Source organism: Ranitomeya imitator, chromosome 2 (genome assembly GCF_032444005.1).
Source record: "Ranitomeya imitator isolate aRanImi1 chromosome 2, aRanImi1.pri, whole genome shotgun sequence".
Classification (NCBI taxonomy): domain Eukaryota; kingdom Metazoa; phylum Chordata; class Amphibia; order Anura; family Dendrobatidae; genus Ranitomeya; species Ranitomeya imitator.
In genome coordinates this window covers 481414015-481426536 of record NC_091283.1, presented here as the reverse complement: position 1 = coordinate 481426536, position 12522 = coordinate 481414015, and the positions used below count along the sequence as shown (strand labels likewise).

General features: G+C 44.0%; 2 protein-coding genes and 1 long non-coding RNA gene across 6 annotated transcripts in view; 1 reads left to right on the top strand and 2 right to left on the bottom strand.

Moving 5' to 3' along the window:
* Window positions 1–12522, bottom strand: part of TANC2 (tetratricopeptide repeat, ankyrin repeat and coiled-coil containing 2) — a 656536-nt gene that overhangs the window by 156951 nt on the left and 487063 nt on the right. For all 4 annotated transcript variants that reach the window (XM_069751346.1, XM_069751349.1, XM_069751347.1 and 1 more), the window contains one exon: window positions 11690–11761. In XM_069751346.1, the coding sequence (XP_069607447.1) occupies window positions 11690–11761 (72 nt within the window). The remainder of the gene's footprint in view (window positions 1–11689; window positions 11762–12522) is intronic.
* On the bottom strand, window positions 5723–9272 carry LOC138664554 (uncharacterized). The gene is made up of 2 exons (XM_069751355.1): window positions 6944–9272; window positions 5723–6624 (listed from the first exon to the last, which is right to left on the bottom strand). The coding sequence occupies exons 1-2, from the start codon at window positions 7297–7299 to the stop codon at window positions 5742–5744; spliced, it is 1239 nt and encodes a 412-aa protein (XP_069607456.1). The 5' UTR covers window positions 7300–9272; the 3' UTR covers window positions 5723–5741.
* Window positions 11987–12522, top strand: part of LOC138664555 (uncharacterized) — a 34628-nt gene continuing 34092 nt past the window's right edge. The window contains exon 1 of the long non-coding RNA XR_011318361.1: window positions 11987–12119. This is a non-coding gene — a long non-coding RNA (uncharacterized lncRNA). The remainder of the gene's footprint in view (window positions 12120–12522) is intronic.

The window sequence follows — 12522 nt, the reverse complement described above, 5'->3', positions numbered from 1 at the left end:
ATAAATTGTAATATTTAGAGAAAAATGCCTCTTTCCCTACTTATGAGCCACTTCTTCTCCCCATTGTGTAATATGTCGTTAGAGAGAAGATGTACCGTAAATAACATTGGAAAATTTACTACTACTATTTATTTCCTTGCTGTAAAATGTGCTCATTTTGTTTTTTTCTTGGGTTTGGTCTGTAAAATGGCCTCAGTTTATAGTCCGGCTCACTTTGGTTTTGCGGTCATTTCTTGTACTTTGTACAAACAGGAGTGTGGCTCTTCTTTCTGGGCTAAGTATTTCATCTGTATAGCTTCCCATGGATGGGTGTCTTAGTCGGGCCCGTGTCCTGCTCTGCCCTTATTCACATTGACGTTGTATGACACATGGTAAGGTTTTAATACTAGACAGGATAGGACCGTCCCTATGGGTACACCTTGTCGCGGTCAGATGGCTTTTATGCTTTCTTGATCAAAATAGTGATAACCAAGCACCCTATGTTATTTACATGTACGATCACTATTTACTTGCTGTAGGGTATATGCTAATTTGTCTTAGGTTTTGTGTGTAAAATGGCCACAGTGTGTACATGCTCTTACACTTTGCAGATAAACCAGCTTATAGTCTGGCTCATTTATTTGGCTTTGCAAGACTTTGTTTATAGTCTGAAACCATGGAGACACAGAAGTCTCCATAGGTGCTGCATACACAAAACATTATTATATTTTTATTAAATTTGCTTCATTTTTTGTTTATTGTAAATGCGCTGAAGCTACAAAAATGATTGTATAAGTGAATATAACTTTGTCACTACAATGTTAACGCTAAGGCTACTTTCACACTAGCGTTAACTGCAATACGTTAAAATGCGTCGTTTTGCCGAAAAAACGCATGCAGCAAAATATTTTGCTGCATGCGTTTTTTTCCCATAGACTTGTATTGGCGACGCATTGCGACGGATTTGCATTCGTCGGTATACGTCTTTCGACGGATGCGTCGAAAAGAGGCGACACGTCGTCTGGAAAAACGTAGATTGTAAAGTTTTTTGGCTCCGACAATAAAACGTGTCTCGGCGCATCCGTCGGCATGCGTCTTTTGCTACAATGAAAGTCTATGAGCGACGGATGCGTCGAGACACGTCGTACGACGCAATGCAGCGCTGCAATACGTTTTTTTCTACTGAGCATGCTCAGAAACAGGATTTTTTATCTAATTGGCCAGACATCCCCAAATCTATATAAACCTGGTCTGGGCCTTCAACCCCCACATATGCCAGCAAGACACAGAGACAAGAAGAGAAGCCTCCAGCCAGCCGGACACCAAGAGCCCAGCCTGGACACCAAGAGCCCTGCTGGACACCAAGAGCCCAGCCTGGACCCCAAGAGCCCAGCCGGACACCAAGAGCCCAGCCTGGACCCCAATAGCCCAGCCGGACACCAAGACCCCAGCCTGGCAGCAAGGACCAGACACACTACAACAGTGTGAGTATATTGCCATTTGTGTGTGTGTGTGCATTTGTGTATGACGTACTGACTACAGCAAGAGCTTTTAAAACCTGAATCCAACCTGAGGCCTGCCGTCGTCCTGCAACAGCCAGTGCCCTGCTACAGTCCAGATCCACCGTGAGGCCTGCCACTGTGAAGATATCAAGCTCCAGCTGGAGGACTGATGGCCGTGTGTGTGTGTGTGTGTGTGTGTATTTTTGTACTGCTGTGTGCTTTTGTATGTATGTGTTCACGTGCCTGCACCTTATTATGCCTTCGTCAATATTATGCCTTTTCATGTGTTATGCTTGCGTTATGACTCTGCTTGTAGGTATGTTTGTGTGCGTCTTGTTGGTTGCATGTGCATTTGTCAATGCCATATTGGTTAATGTTGATTTTTGATGTATTTACTAAAGGTACCGTCACACTTCGCGACGCTGCAGCAATACCGACAACGATCCGGATCACTGCAGCGTCGCTGTTTGGTCGCTGGAGAGCTGTCACACAGACAGCTCTCCAGCGACCAACGATGCCAGTAACCAGGGTAAACATCGGGTTACTAAGTGCATAGCCGCGCTTAGTAAAAAAAAAAAAAAAATTCCGCTGTCTGTCCCCGTGCTGTGCTTCTCTGCATTGTGAGCGCCAGCCAGCCGTAAAGCAGAGCACAGCAGTGACGTCACCACTCTGCTTTCCGGCCGCTGTGCTTACACAGGGCAGAGAAGCAGAACGGAGGGACAGACAGCGGAACATAAGTATGAAGTGTTTGTGTTTTTTCTTACTTTTACGCTGGTAACCAGGGTAAACATCGGGTTACTAAGTGCAGAGCCGCACTTAGTAACCCGATGTTTACCCTAGTTACCAGCGAACACATCGCTTAATCGGCGTCACACACGGCGATTCAGCGATGTCTACAGAAAGTCCAGCAACGAAATAAAGTTCTGGACTTTCTGCAGCGACCAATGACATCACAGCAGGATTCTGATCGCTGCTGTGTGTCAAACTGAACGATATCGCTAGCCAGGACGCTGCAACGTCACGGATCGCTAGCGATAACGTTCAGTGTGACGGTACCTTTAGTATAGTGGTTTGTGCAGCATGTGTGTTTTTTTTTTTTTTTTTTTAAATCGGATGTATTATTGCAAAGCCTAGTGGTCTGCAGCTTGTGGTTATAATGTTGTTTTTTTTTATTTACTGTTTAAACCATTCATAGTTGATGTACTTGTATTTAAAATAAAGAGCATTTCTGCTCCATTATGATTTAAAAAAAAAAATAAAAAATTAATAAATAAAATGTTTATTAACAAATTGTCCGTAGTATAATTTCATAAAGGTAAATTTAAAACAGGTGTATGTACCAATGGTTACACATGCAATACAGAGTTGGTTGAGGGGTCATTTTTTAATAAAGGTTATCCTTTGAAAGGTTATTTCGGGGAGGTAATTTTTTTTTTTTTTAAACTTAAAAATATTTTTAAAGGTGTCTCACATTTTACCTTTTTTTTTTTTGGGACATGGAAAAGAATGGTATAACGTGCACCTGTTTTTGGGTTTGGGTGTTCACCTATTTTTCTCATTTTAACAGGGTGTTTATTGGTAAACATTACCTATTTCTGCGGTGGTCTAACTATCAATCCATTATACTTATTATATTGCAGATAGAGTAGGGACCACACCGACCGGCAGAAGCCACCAGGACCACAGCCACTAGCCATAGCCACCTGGACCGCATCCAGAAATTCTGAAAAGTAAGTTTTGAAGACCCCAAATCTGCTACTTCAATGTGTAGAGCAGATTGCAAGTGTCTTTTAACTTACAGACCTACCAGGACCACAGCCACCTGGACCACAGCCACCTGGACCACAGCCACCTTGACCGGATCCAGAAATTCTGAAAAGTAAGTTTTGAAGACCCCAAATCTGCTACTTCAATGTGTAGAGCAGATTGCAAGTGTATTTTAACTTACATACCTACCAGGACCACAGCCACCTGGACCACAGCCACACAATGTCCTCTTCCGGCAGCCCTCCTCCACAGCAACAGCGGGTATCGGTAAGTAAAAAAATTTTTTTTTTTTTCTTTTTAAATTTACATCATTTTTATTCACTACATGCATTTATTATGTTTAAACAGGAATCAGAATCCGATGAGGAGCTGTCGGAAGGGACCGAGACGGGTGGAGACATCCAAGTGGAGGAGGAACCAAGTGTAAGTAGTGGTGAAACACTTGCTTCACACATCACACTGCACCGTACACAAAACAGAATTTCATATATAACGTAACACACAAAACATATACATACATTAAAGCTAATTTTTTTTATCCTTTATTTCAGTCTCCTGCTGCTGCTGCTGAACGTCCAGCACAGCATGAAGGTTCTCCCAGGCGCTCCCAGAGTCGGCGGACTCGACGCCGCGGTCGGCCATCAGTGAGTTTGTTTTTTGTGGGGCTTCAATTGTTAATTTTTTTGTTTCAGTCTACTAATTTTTATTTCTTTCTTTTTTTGTTTTTCTCACAGGCTTCACTGTGTGCTCCCGCATATGATTCAGACATTGATATCGAAGCCCTCATCGAGGAGGTTCGAGAGCGGGAGCTGATACCAGTGTCACCCGTCGGCTCTGGTTGGAAGTATGCCGGAACATCTTTGCGAGGTGGGAGGACCTTCTTCCACAGCAGCAGAGCAAACTATGTAAGTATTCACTTTTCAGTGATGTTTAGAGCTGAATGTAATGTCTTGCATTTACCAATAATTTTTTTTTCTTCATTACGGTCTTCACAGGTAGCAAGGTTAGGAAGCGGTGGCGGTCACTGAGGGATCGCTTTAAGAGGGAATTCAACGAGGAGATGCAGGCCCCGAGTGGCTCAGCAGGAAGGAAGAAGAGGAGGTATAGATACGGCCCTGCCCTCTCCTTCCTGAGGCAAACCATTCTGAGTAGAGTGTAAGTATTCAACATCACAGTAAGAACCTGTCTAATCACAAAACTTTTGTTTCAGTCCGGGCTTTTTCATATCAATATATTAATTTATTTTTTTTCTTTCACAGCACCTACTCCAGCCACCGTGCGCCTGCATCTACCTCTGCGCCCTCTGAAGCGATCCCTCCTGAGTCCGCCACCGGGGACCACGAAGGTAGGCCCCACACCTCTGACCCCTCTGTCCCCTCCACTTCATCCACCTCTACCAGTGGAGCGCAGCCTTCCTTATTCGCATCTGATGGTCAACAGATAGCGTTCCCTTTACCCCACCCCTCGGACCCTGCCACCTCTACACCACCGTTAGGTTCGTGGCGGCAGCGTCAGAGGGGTCAGGAAAGGAGCTATGCTCCTGAGTTCTTGCATCTAAATACAGGCTTCCAAAATTCATTTAAAATTTTGGGAGAACAAGTGACTGCTGGTTTCAGCATGGTGCAATCTCGCATGAGTGAAAACCACCATGAAATCAGCAGTCGCTTGGATAGGCTGCATTTAGATGTAAGTCAAGCTCCAGCAAATCTTTTTTTTCAGTCCATGCTCAGGAGCATGGAGAAGCTTTCTTTTGATCAGCAGATGTGGGTAATGAATAGCTGCCATAACGCTCTTCTGAAGGTCATCAATGAACCACAATCTACCCCCACACCTCCCCACACATCCCAGTCCCAATTTCAACACCATGCCCCACAATATCACCGCCAGTCCCAATATCCACATCAGTCCCAATATCCACATCAGTACCAATACCCAACCCGGCCCACAACCCAAATGTATTCACCCGTGTTTTCTTCGTCTTTGCCCAGCTTTCCTTCCCCAGGAAGTTTTCCACCTACCCCAACACAACCCCCCTCTGGTCAGCCTCCTGTTTTCCACCCCCCTTCCACTGCAGACCAAACAGGTAGGGTTTCCCCAATCCCACCTACCGACGTGGTCCAACCTTCCAGCCCCTCCTCCCATAGTTACTCTACCCGACACTACCAAGACCTGTGAAACTTACTTAAAAATTCTTTTGTTGCCAAAAAAAAAAAGTTTTTGAAAATTATCAAAATCAAAAAATTTTGGGAAAATTTGCCCCCAAAAATTATATTTTTGAAATAAAATTTTTTCTGGTTTACAATCTACTGTGTGTGTGTTGATTCATTAAGGTAAATATTAAAGGTTAAGTGAAAAGAAACACCAGACGTTTTCAAGGTATAACAAAATGGTTTTATATTAGCAAGCAAACCACACTTTGTGGATTTTTTTTTTTTTTTTTTGGGGTTGCTACAAAAACAATTTTGACAAACAACAAAAACCAAGAAAAACATGTCACACAATGATGTCTTGCCATGGAATCCGCCCAACAGGTGACAAAAAATAATCCGCAAACTGGTCCCTCATCATAGTAACCGAACTGGTGGAGCGAACAGAGGCACTGCGGTAATCCCACAAGGATGTCTCCAATTGTTCGTCATCCAAGGTAACGGGCTCCTTTGAAATGACAAAGTTATGGAGCACCACACATGCCTTGACAACATCGTCTACAGTTTTTGTTTCCAGTTTTATTGCCGTCAGCAGAACTCTCCACTTTGCCGTCAATATACCGAAAGAGCACTCTACCACTCTTCTTGCCCTGGTAAGACGGTAATTAAATACCCGCTTGGTACGGTGTAATTCCCGGCTGCTGTATGGTTTCAGTAGGTGCGGCGACAGTTGAAAGGCTTCATCACCTACACGCACATAGGGCAAGGCTGGTTCACTTGTTCCTGGGAGCGGTCTTGCTGGCGGGAAATTGTATGTATCTCCATACAGGCAGCGACCCATCGGAGAGTTTTTAAACACTTGAGAGTCGTTGGACCGGCCATACGCTCCTATGTCCACAGCAAGGAATCGGCAGTTGGCGTCAGCAATAGCCATGAGTACAATTGAGAAATATTTTTTATAGTTATAGTACTCGGATCCTGTTCCTGCCGGTTTTGCAATCCTAATGTGTTTGCCGTCCACGGCACCAACACAATTTGGGAAATTACAAATTCGCTCAAATTGTTCGGAACTTCTCAGCCAGATTTCCATTGTTGGTTGTGGGATATACTCCGGCTGTAAAGTGTCCCAAATCGCCCGACATGTGTCCTTCACAATTCCGCCAATAGTGGAAATCCCCAGCCGGAATTGGAAATGGAGTGAAGTCAAAGACTCACCCGTAGCTAGGAAGCTGCAGGAAAAAAAAAAAAAATGTAAAAAAAAATTGCACAGACCATCAACCAAGAAAAACCAGTGGAATGGCCTCAAACAAACCAACAAATTACATGCTGCAGAAAATGCGGCGCAATGTGTCAGTGCAGTTTTCTCTGCAGCATGTAAAAACATTCAATATGAGCAATGACACAAGAAAAAAAAAAGCAGTGGAATGGCTTCAAACAAACCAAAAAATTACATGCTGCAGAAAATGCGGCGCAATGTGTCAGCGCAGTTTTCTCTGCAGCATGTAATAACATTCAATATGAGCAATGACATAAAGAAAAGATGCTTACCGCAGTGTCACCAGGAGCTGCTCCGCCGGTGTGATGGCAAGCCTCATCCTTGTGTCCTGCCTTTGGATGACATCCTCTAGTTTTCCAACCAAAAAATCAAAATGTTCCATCCTCATCCGTACATAATTGTAGAATTTCTGTGGGTTGCACCGCAACTCCAGATAAAGAGTGGACTGGACACCCCTGGTCATCCGCAGCTCATTGATTGGATGTATCCAGAATCGTCGCACTCTCCGTTGCATCCTCCGTCTTTCTGCTGCCGCCTCCTTCTCCCGCACTATGATATCCAGGCGATTCGTCTCAAATATAACTTCAGTAACCAAACTCGAAATCCTCCCAATTACACCATCCATCATTGCCACTAAACTAAAACCCTCAAAGATGGGCTGTAAATACAGTCAGTATATAGATTTCCCTAGTTTCCAGTAGCCAATCAAATTTTGGTGCCTCCCATTTTAAAAACGGATCCGTCGTAAAAACGTATGCAACGGATGGTAAAAACGTATGCAACGCATCCAGCATTTCAACGGAACCGTTTATCGGATTTGCGACGGATCCGTCGAAATGCTGTATGCGTTGCATACGTTTTGCAGTTTTTTGACGCATCCGTTTTTTCGGGAAAAAGACGTTTTTGTGACGGTTTGCAATTAACGCTAGTGTGAAAGTAGCCTAACATAAATCAATGGTGTGTAATATAAAGAAACTGTGCAATATGCAATGTCATGTAAAAGTTTGGGCACCCCTGGTCAAAACTATTTTTTTTGTGAACAGTTAAGCAAGTTGAAGATGTAATGATCTCAAAAAAGGCCTAAAGTTAAAGATGACACATTTCCTTTTGATTTTAGGCAAAAAAGAAACATTTTATACATAACACCCTTAGAGATTTGTATGCTCAGATAACTTTAACCAAGGTTTCAGTCCTTAATTAGCCTGTTAGGGTTATGGCTTGCTCACTATCATCGCTAGGAAAGGCCAGGTGATGCAAATTTCCCAGCCTAGTCTCACCTTGTGCAAAACAGCTGCAGCCATGGGTTCTTCTAAGCAGCTGCCTAGCACTCTGAAAATGGTGGAGGCCCACAAAGCAGGAGAAGACTACAGGTAGATAGCAAAGCGTTTTCAAGTTGCACTTTCCTGAGTTTGAAATGTAATTAAGAAATGGCAGTTAAACAATGGAGGTCAAGATAAGGTCTTTAAGACCAAGCAAAATGTCAGTGAGGGTATGTGCACACGTCAGGATTTCTTGCAGAAATTTTCCTGACAAAAACCGGACATTTCTGCCAGAAATCCGCATGCGTTTTTTTTCGCATTTTTTGTGCGTTTTTTCCCAAATGCATAGAATTGCAGGAAAAACACAGAAAATCCGCAAAAATAATGAACATGCTCATTTTTTTACCGCGATGCGTCTTTTTTGCGGAAAAAAACGCATCCATGTGCACAAAACATGCAGAATGCATTCTAAATGATAGAATGCATAATGTATGCGTTTATAATGAGTTTTTATAGCGTTTTTAGCGCAAAAAAAACCTGAACGTGTGCACATAGCCTGAGAGCTGCTCGTAGATTGCTAGAGAGGCAAATCAGAACTCTCGCTTAACTGCAAAAAGATCTTCAGAAAGATTTAGCAGACTCTGGAGTTGTGGTATATTGTTCTACTGTACTGAGACACGTGCACAAGTATGGCCTTCATGGAAGAGTCATCAAAAGAAAACCTCTCCTGCGTCCTCACCGTAAAATCCTGTGTCAGAAGTATGCAAAAGAACATCTAAACAAGCCTGATGCATTTTGGAAACAAGTGCCGCGGACTGATGAGGTTAAAAAGGAACTATTTGGGCACAATGATCAAAAGGTATGTATGGAGAATAAAATGGCACCATATTTCAGAACATCGTGCCAACTATTAAGCATGGGGATTGAGCAAACATGCTTTGGAGTTGTGTTGCAGCCAGTGGCATGGGGAACATCTCACGGGTAGAGGGAAGAATGGATTGAATGAAATTTCAACAAATTCTTGATGGAAACCTAACACCATCTGTAAAAATGTTGAAGTTGAAAAGAGGATGGCTTCTACAAATGGATAATGATCCTGAAACATACATCAAAATCCACAACAGGCTACCTCAAAAGGTGCAAGCTGAAGGTTTTACAATGGTTCTCAGTCTCCTGATCTGAACATCATGGAAAATCTGTAGCTAGACCTCAAAATAGCAGTGCATGCAAGATGACCCATGAATCTCACAGAACTGGAAGAATTTTCCAAGGAAGAACAGATGAAAATCCCTCAAACAAAAATTGAAAGATTCTTGCCTGGCTACAAAAAGCACTTACAACCTGTGACACTTTCAAAAAGGGGTGCTACTAGGTACTAACCATGCACAAAGTTTTGCATTGGCCAGTTTTCTTTTTTGCAGTTTTTAAAATGTAAAATATGAAAAAAAAGGTGTATATATATATATATATATATATATATATATATATATATATACACACACACACACACACATACCCGGGGCATAACAACTGTGGTCGCAGGGGTCGCAGCTGCGACCGGGCCCGGAGTGCTTAGGGGCCCACCCAGTCCAGCAAACAAGTAGCACTAGCCGGGAAACTCCGCAGACAAGTCACGCACCCTGCTGGCCACACCCACAACGGCCAGCTTCCCCAGACTTCCAGGGGTGTGAGGCGAGTGGGCGTGTCCGTGAAGGACATCTGACCTAGCAGAAGGGCTGGGCGTGTCACTGAATCTTGACAGAGATGGAGGGGAAACAACAAAGCTGAGGAGCCTGCAGCAGCTGTCACAGAGTTCGGGTGAGGCGCGAAGGCAGCAGATGGTGAGTCAAGTGCAGTCGCGGCTGTAAAGTGCTGATGTGCGGCCAGTGTGCTGCTTACACCTGTCATTCACCTACCTCCACCCGCAGAGCCACACACACACACCTGTTCTGTGCGCACAGGACCTGTGATGAGGTCACAGGAGGGGAGGAGTCAGGGGTCACATGATAAGTGGCCTCAGTGTATGCTGGACTCTGCTGTGCTGATTGTCATGGTGCTGAATGAGGGGAAGTTTATGTGTGGGGTCAGAAGGGGTTTACAGTGTGGATGTAGCAGAACCGTGTGTGTACAAGGTGTACAGAGCGGAGCCGTGTATGTGTGTAGTGGAGCAATATGTACGAGGTGTACGGAGCGGAGTCAGGTGTGTATAAAGCTGAGCCGAGTATGAAAGAGGTGAGCGGAGTCGTGTATGTATGGGGTGTATGGAGTGGTGCTGCGTGTTTACAAGGTGTACGCGTGTGTATGGAGTGTACCAAGCGGAGACGCGTGTGTATGGAGTGGAGCTGTGTGTGAGGTGTAAGGAGTGGATCTGCGTGTGCATGAGGTGTACGGAGCAGATCCGCGGGTTTAAGGAGCGGAGCCGCGTGTGTACAAGGTGTACGGAGCAGAGCCGTGTGTGTACGGGGTTCACGGAGCAAAGCCGCGTGTGTATGGGCTGTAAATTTCCGAGTCGGGAAGAATGGTACACGTCTGTGGGCAGAGCCCAGCATGTGCACTGTGGGGGAGTATTGGGTGTACTCGCCAGTGTCAGAATGTGCAGTGTCAACCAGTACACCCAATACACCCCCACACTGCACAGGTCCGGAAATGACGCACTGCAGTGTCATACCAGGAAGAAACAGCACAGATTTCAAACACCGGGAGTGCGCTTGGAATTAGAGCGAGGGAGGACTAGAAACGCCTAGAGTCTGCACTTCCGAAGATATCGCCCTAATTAGTATAGGGACATGTTAGTTATAAAATCATTCAGCGATTACAGGGCAGTATTAGCCCAGACTATACAACATTGCAACAAAACTATAGTGTGCGAAATGAATAGGGAAAATGTGAATTTCGGTGGGAAATATTTTGGCGCGGGGGAGGGGGCCATTTGAAAGTTCGCACCGGTGCCCCTCACTTTGTAGTTACGCCACTGTACATACCGTATATTTTTTTTGCCTGAAAATTCAAAGGAAATGCGTCATCTTTAACTTTAGGCCTTTTAGAAATCATTCCATCTTCAACTTGCTTAACTATTCACAATTAACAGTAATTTTGACCAGGGGTGCCCAAACTTTTACATTCCACTGTATATTAGAGAAAAAAGTTTCTTTCCCACTCGTGAGTCACATCTCCTCACTCTGAAATATGTTGAGAAAGACAGACTTTTCAGCTTACTAAGGAATCCAGGTTACATGCAGCCCATAGAAATCGATGGGGATGCGAGGAGAAGGAAGATGTGCAAATGGAGACTGTGCTCTTGCTTTCTAGTACATGGGATTTTTCCCCAGTGCTGAATTCACAGCCACACTGCTTAGTACAGCTATAGTATGTCCTCTATGCTGGAGCTACTTCTCAGGATCTGCTACAGTGAAACAAGGGAACAGGATCTCTTCTTTTTTTGTGACGAGTCATACAAATAGTCATAGTAGCCAACACCCTCTCTCGAGCTGAGCTTAGGAAAAAATTAAAATTAGAAATGAAGCATGCAGATGGGGAAAACTGGTTAAAATGTGTTATACAAGTTATATAGTGAAAAGGAGACATAGTGCAAAAGACAAGGGGGTGCATAGAGGTATACGTTAGAATTCTTGATAAATTTATAAAAATTGTTCAATTTCTATCTTTATGTGACTCGTACAATTCTGTTCATAGCAGAGGGTGTAACTGGGAGTGTTAGATCATCTTGTAGAGCCAAAAATGTATACTGTCCCAACTTACCTTGTGAAGCCCGGACGTGGCGCGAGTCTACACTGTGCTGCCTCCTCTCTTGTGGCTCCTCACTCCCCCCATCTAGAAGAGAAGAAATAGGTGAGCGAATGCGATAGAAATCTTCTTCCCACAATAAGACACTTAATGCCCTGAAATACACTAACTGGAAAATGTGAAACCAATGTCTGCCTAGTATTACACAATATAAACTGGTTCTGGATGAACAATCTGAAACATGTTCAGGCACCTCTGATGATCTATTAGCTAGCACCATCGAAGATTCAGGTCAAGAACAACTTCAGCAAACAAGAAGCGAATGATGAGACTCCCTAACCCGTATATCGAAGAGACGGCGTGCTTCCTGGCTTGATTGGAACAATATACAACCTCATCTTTTAGATCAAGGCCAAGGGCGCAGACTACGAAGATCACTGACCAGGTATGAAACATTAGCCATGCTGTCCACACATTGGAGTCACTCGTCCTGCAAGGTCATCACAAAGTTGTTTGAGCCATAAAGTAATCGGCTCCACAACCTGTGTGCGCAATACTTCAACACCAAACAAAAAGCTAATAATTAACTTGGACTGGGTAGTTATTAGAGATCAGCCAGTGGAAAAATAGATATATCCATGAAAATTAGTTAATATTCTGCTCAGGAATAATTATAAAAAAAAAAAAAGCGTCATGCCCTTTCTTTGCAAAAACAGCAGCAATGAACTTAGGAGTGTGGCTGGCGGAGGGGCGAGCTGATTGATAGCGTGAGATCATGGCTGTACACAGAAACTCTGCAGTGCAGTCTGCCTAATCTATTCTGCTGCAGTTTCCTCTGTGTCTACGGA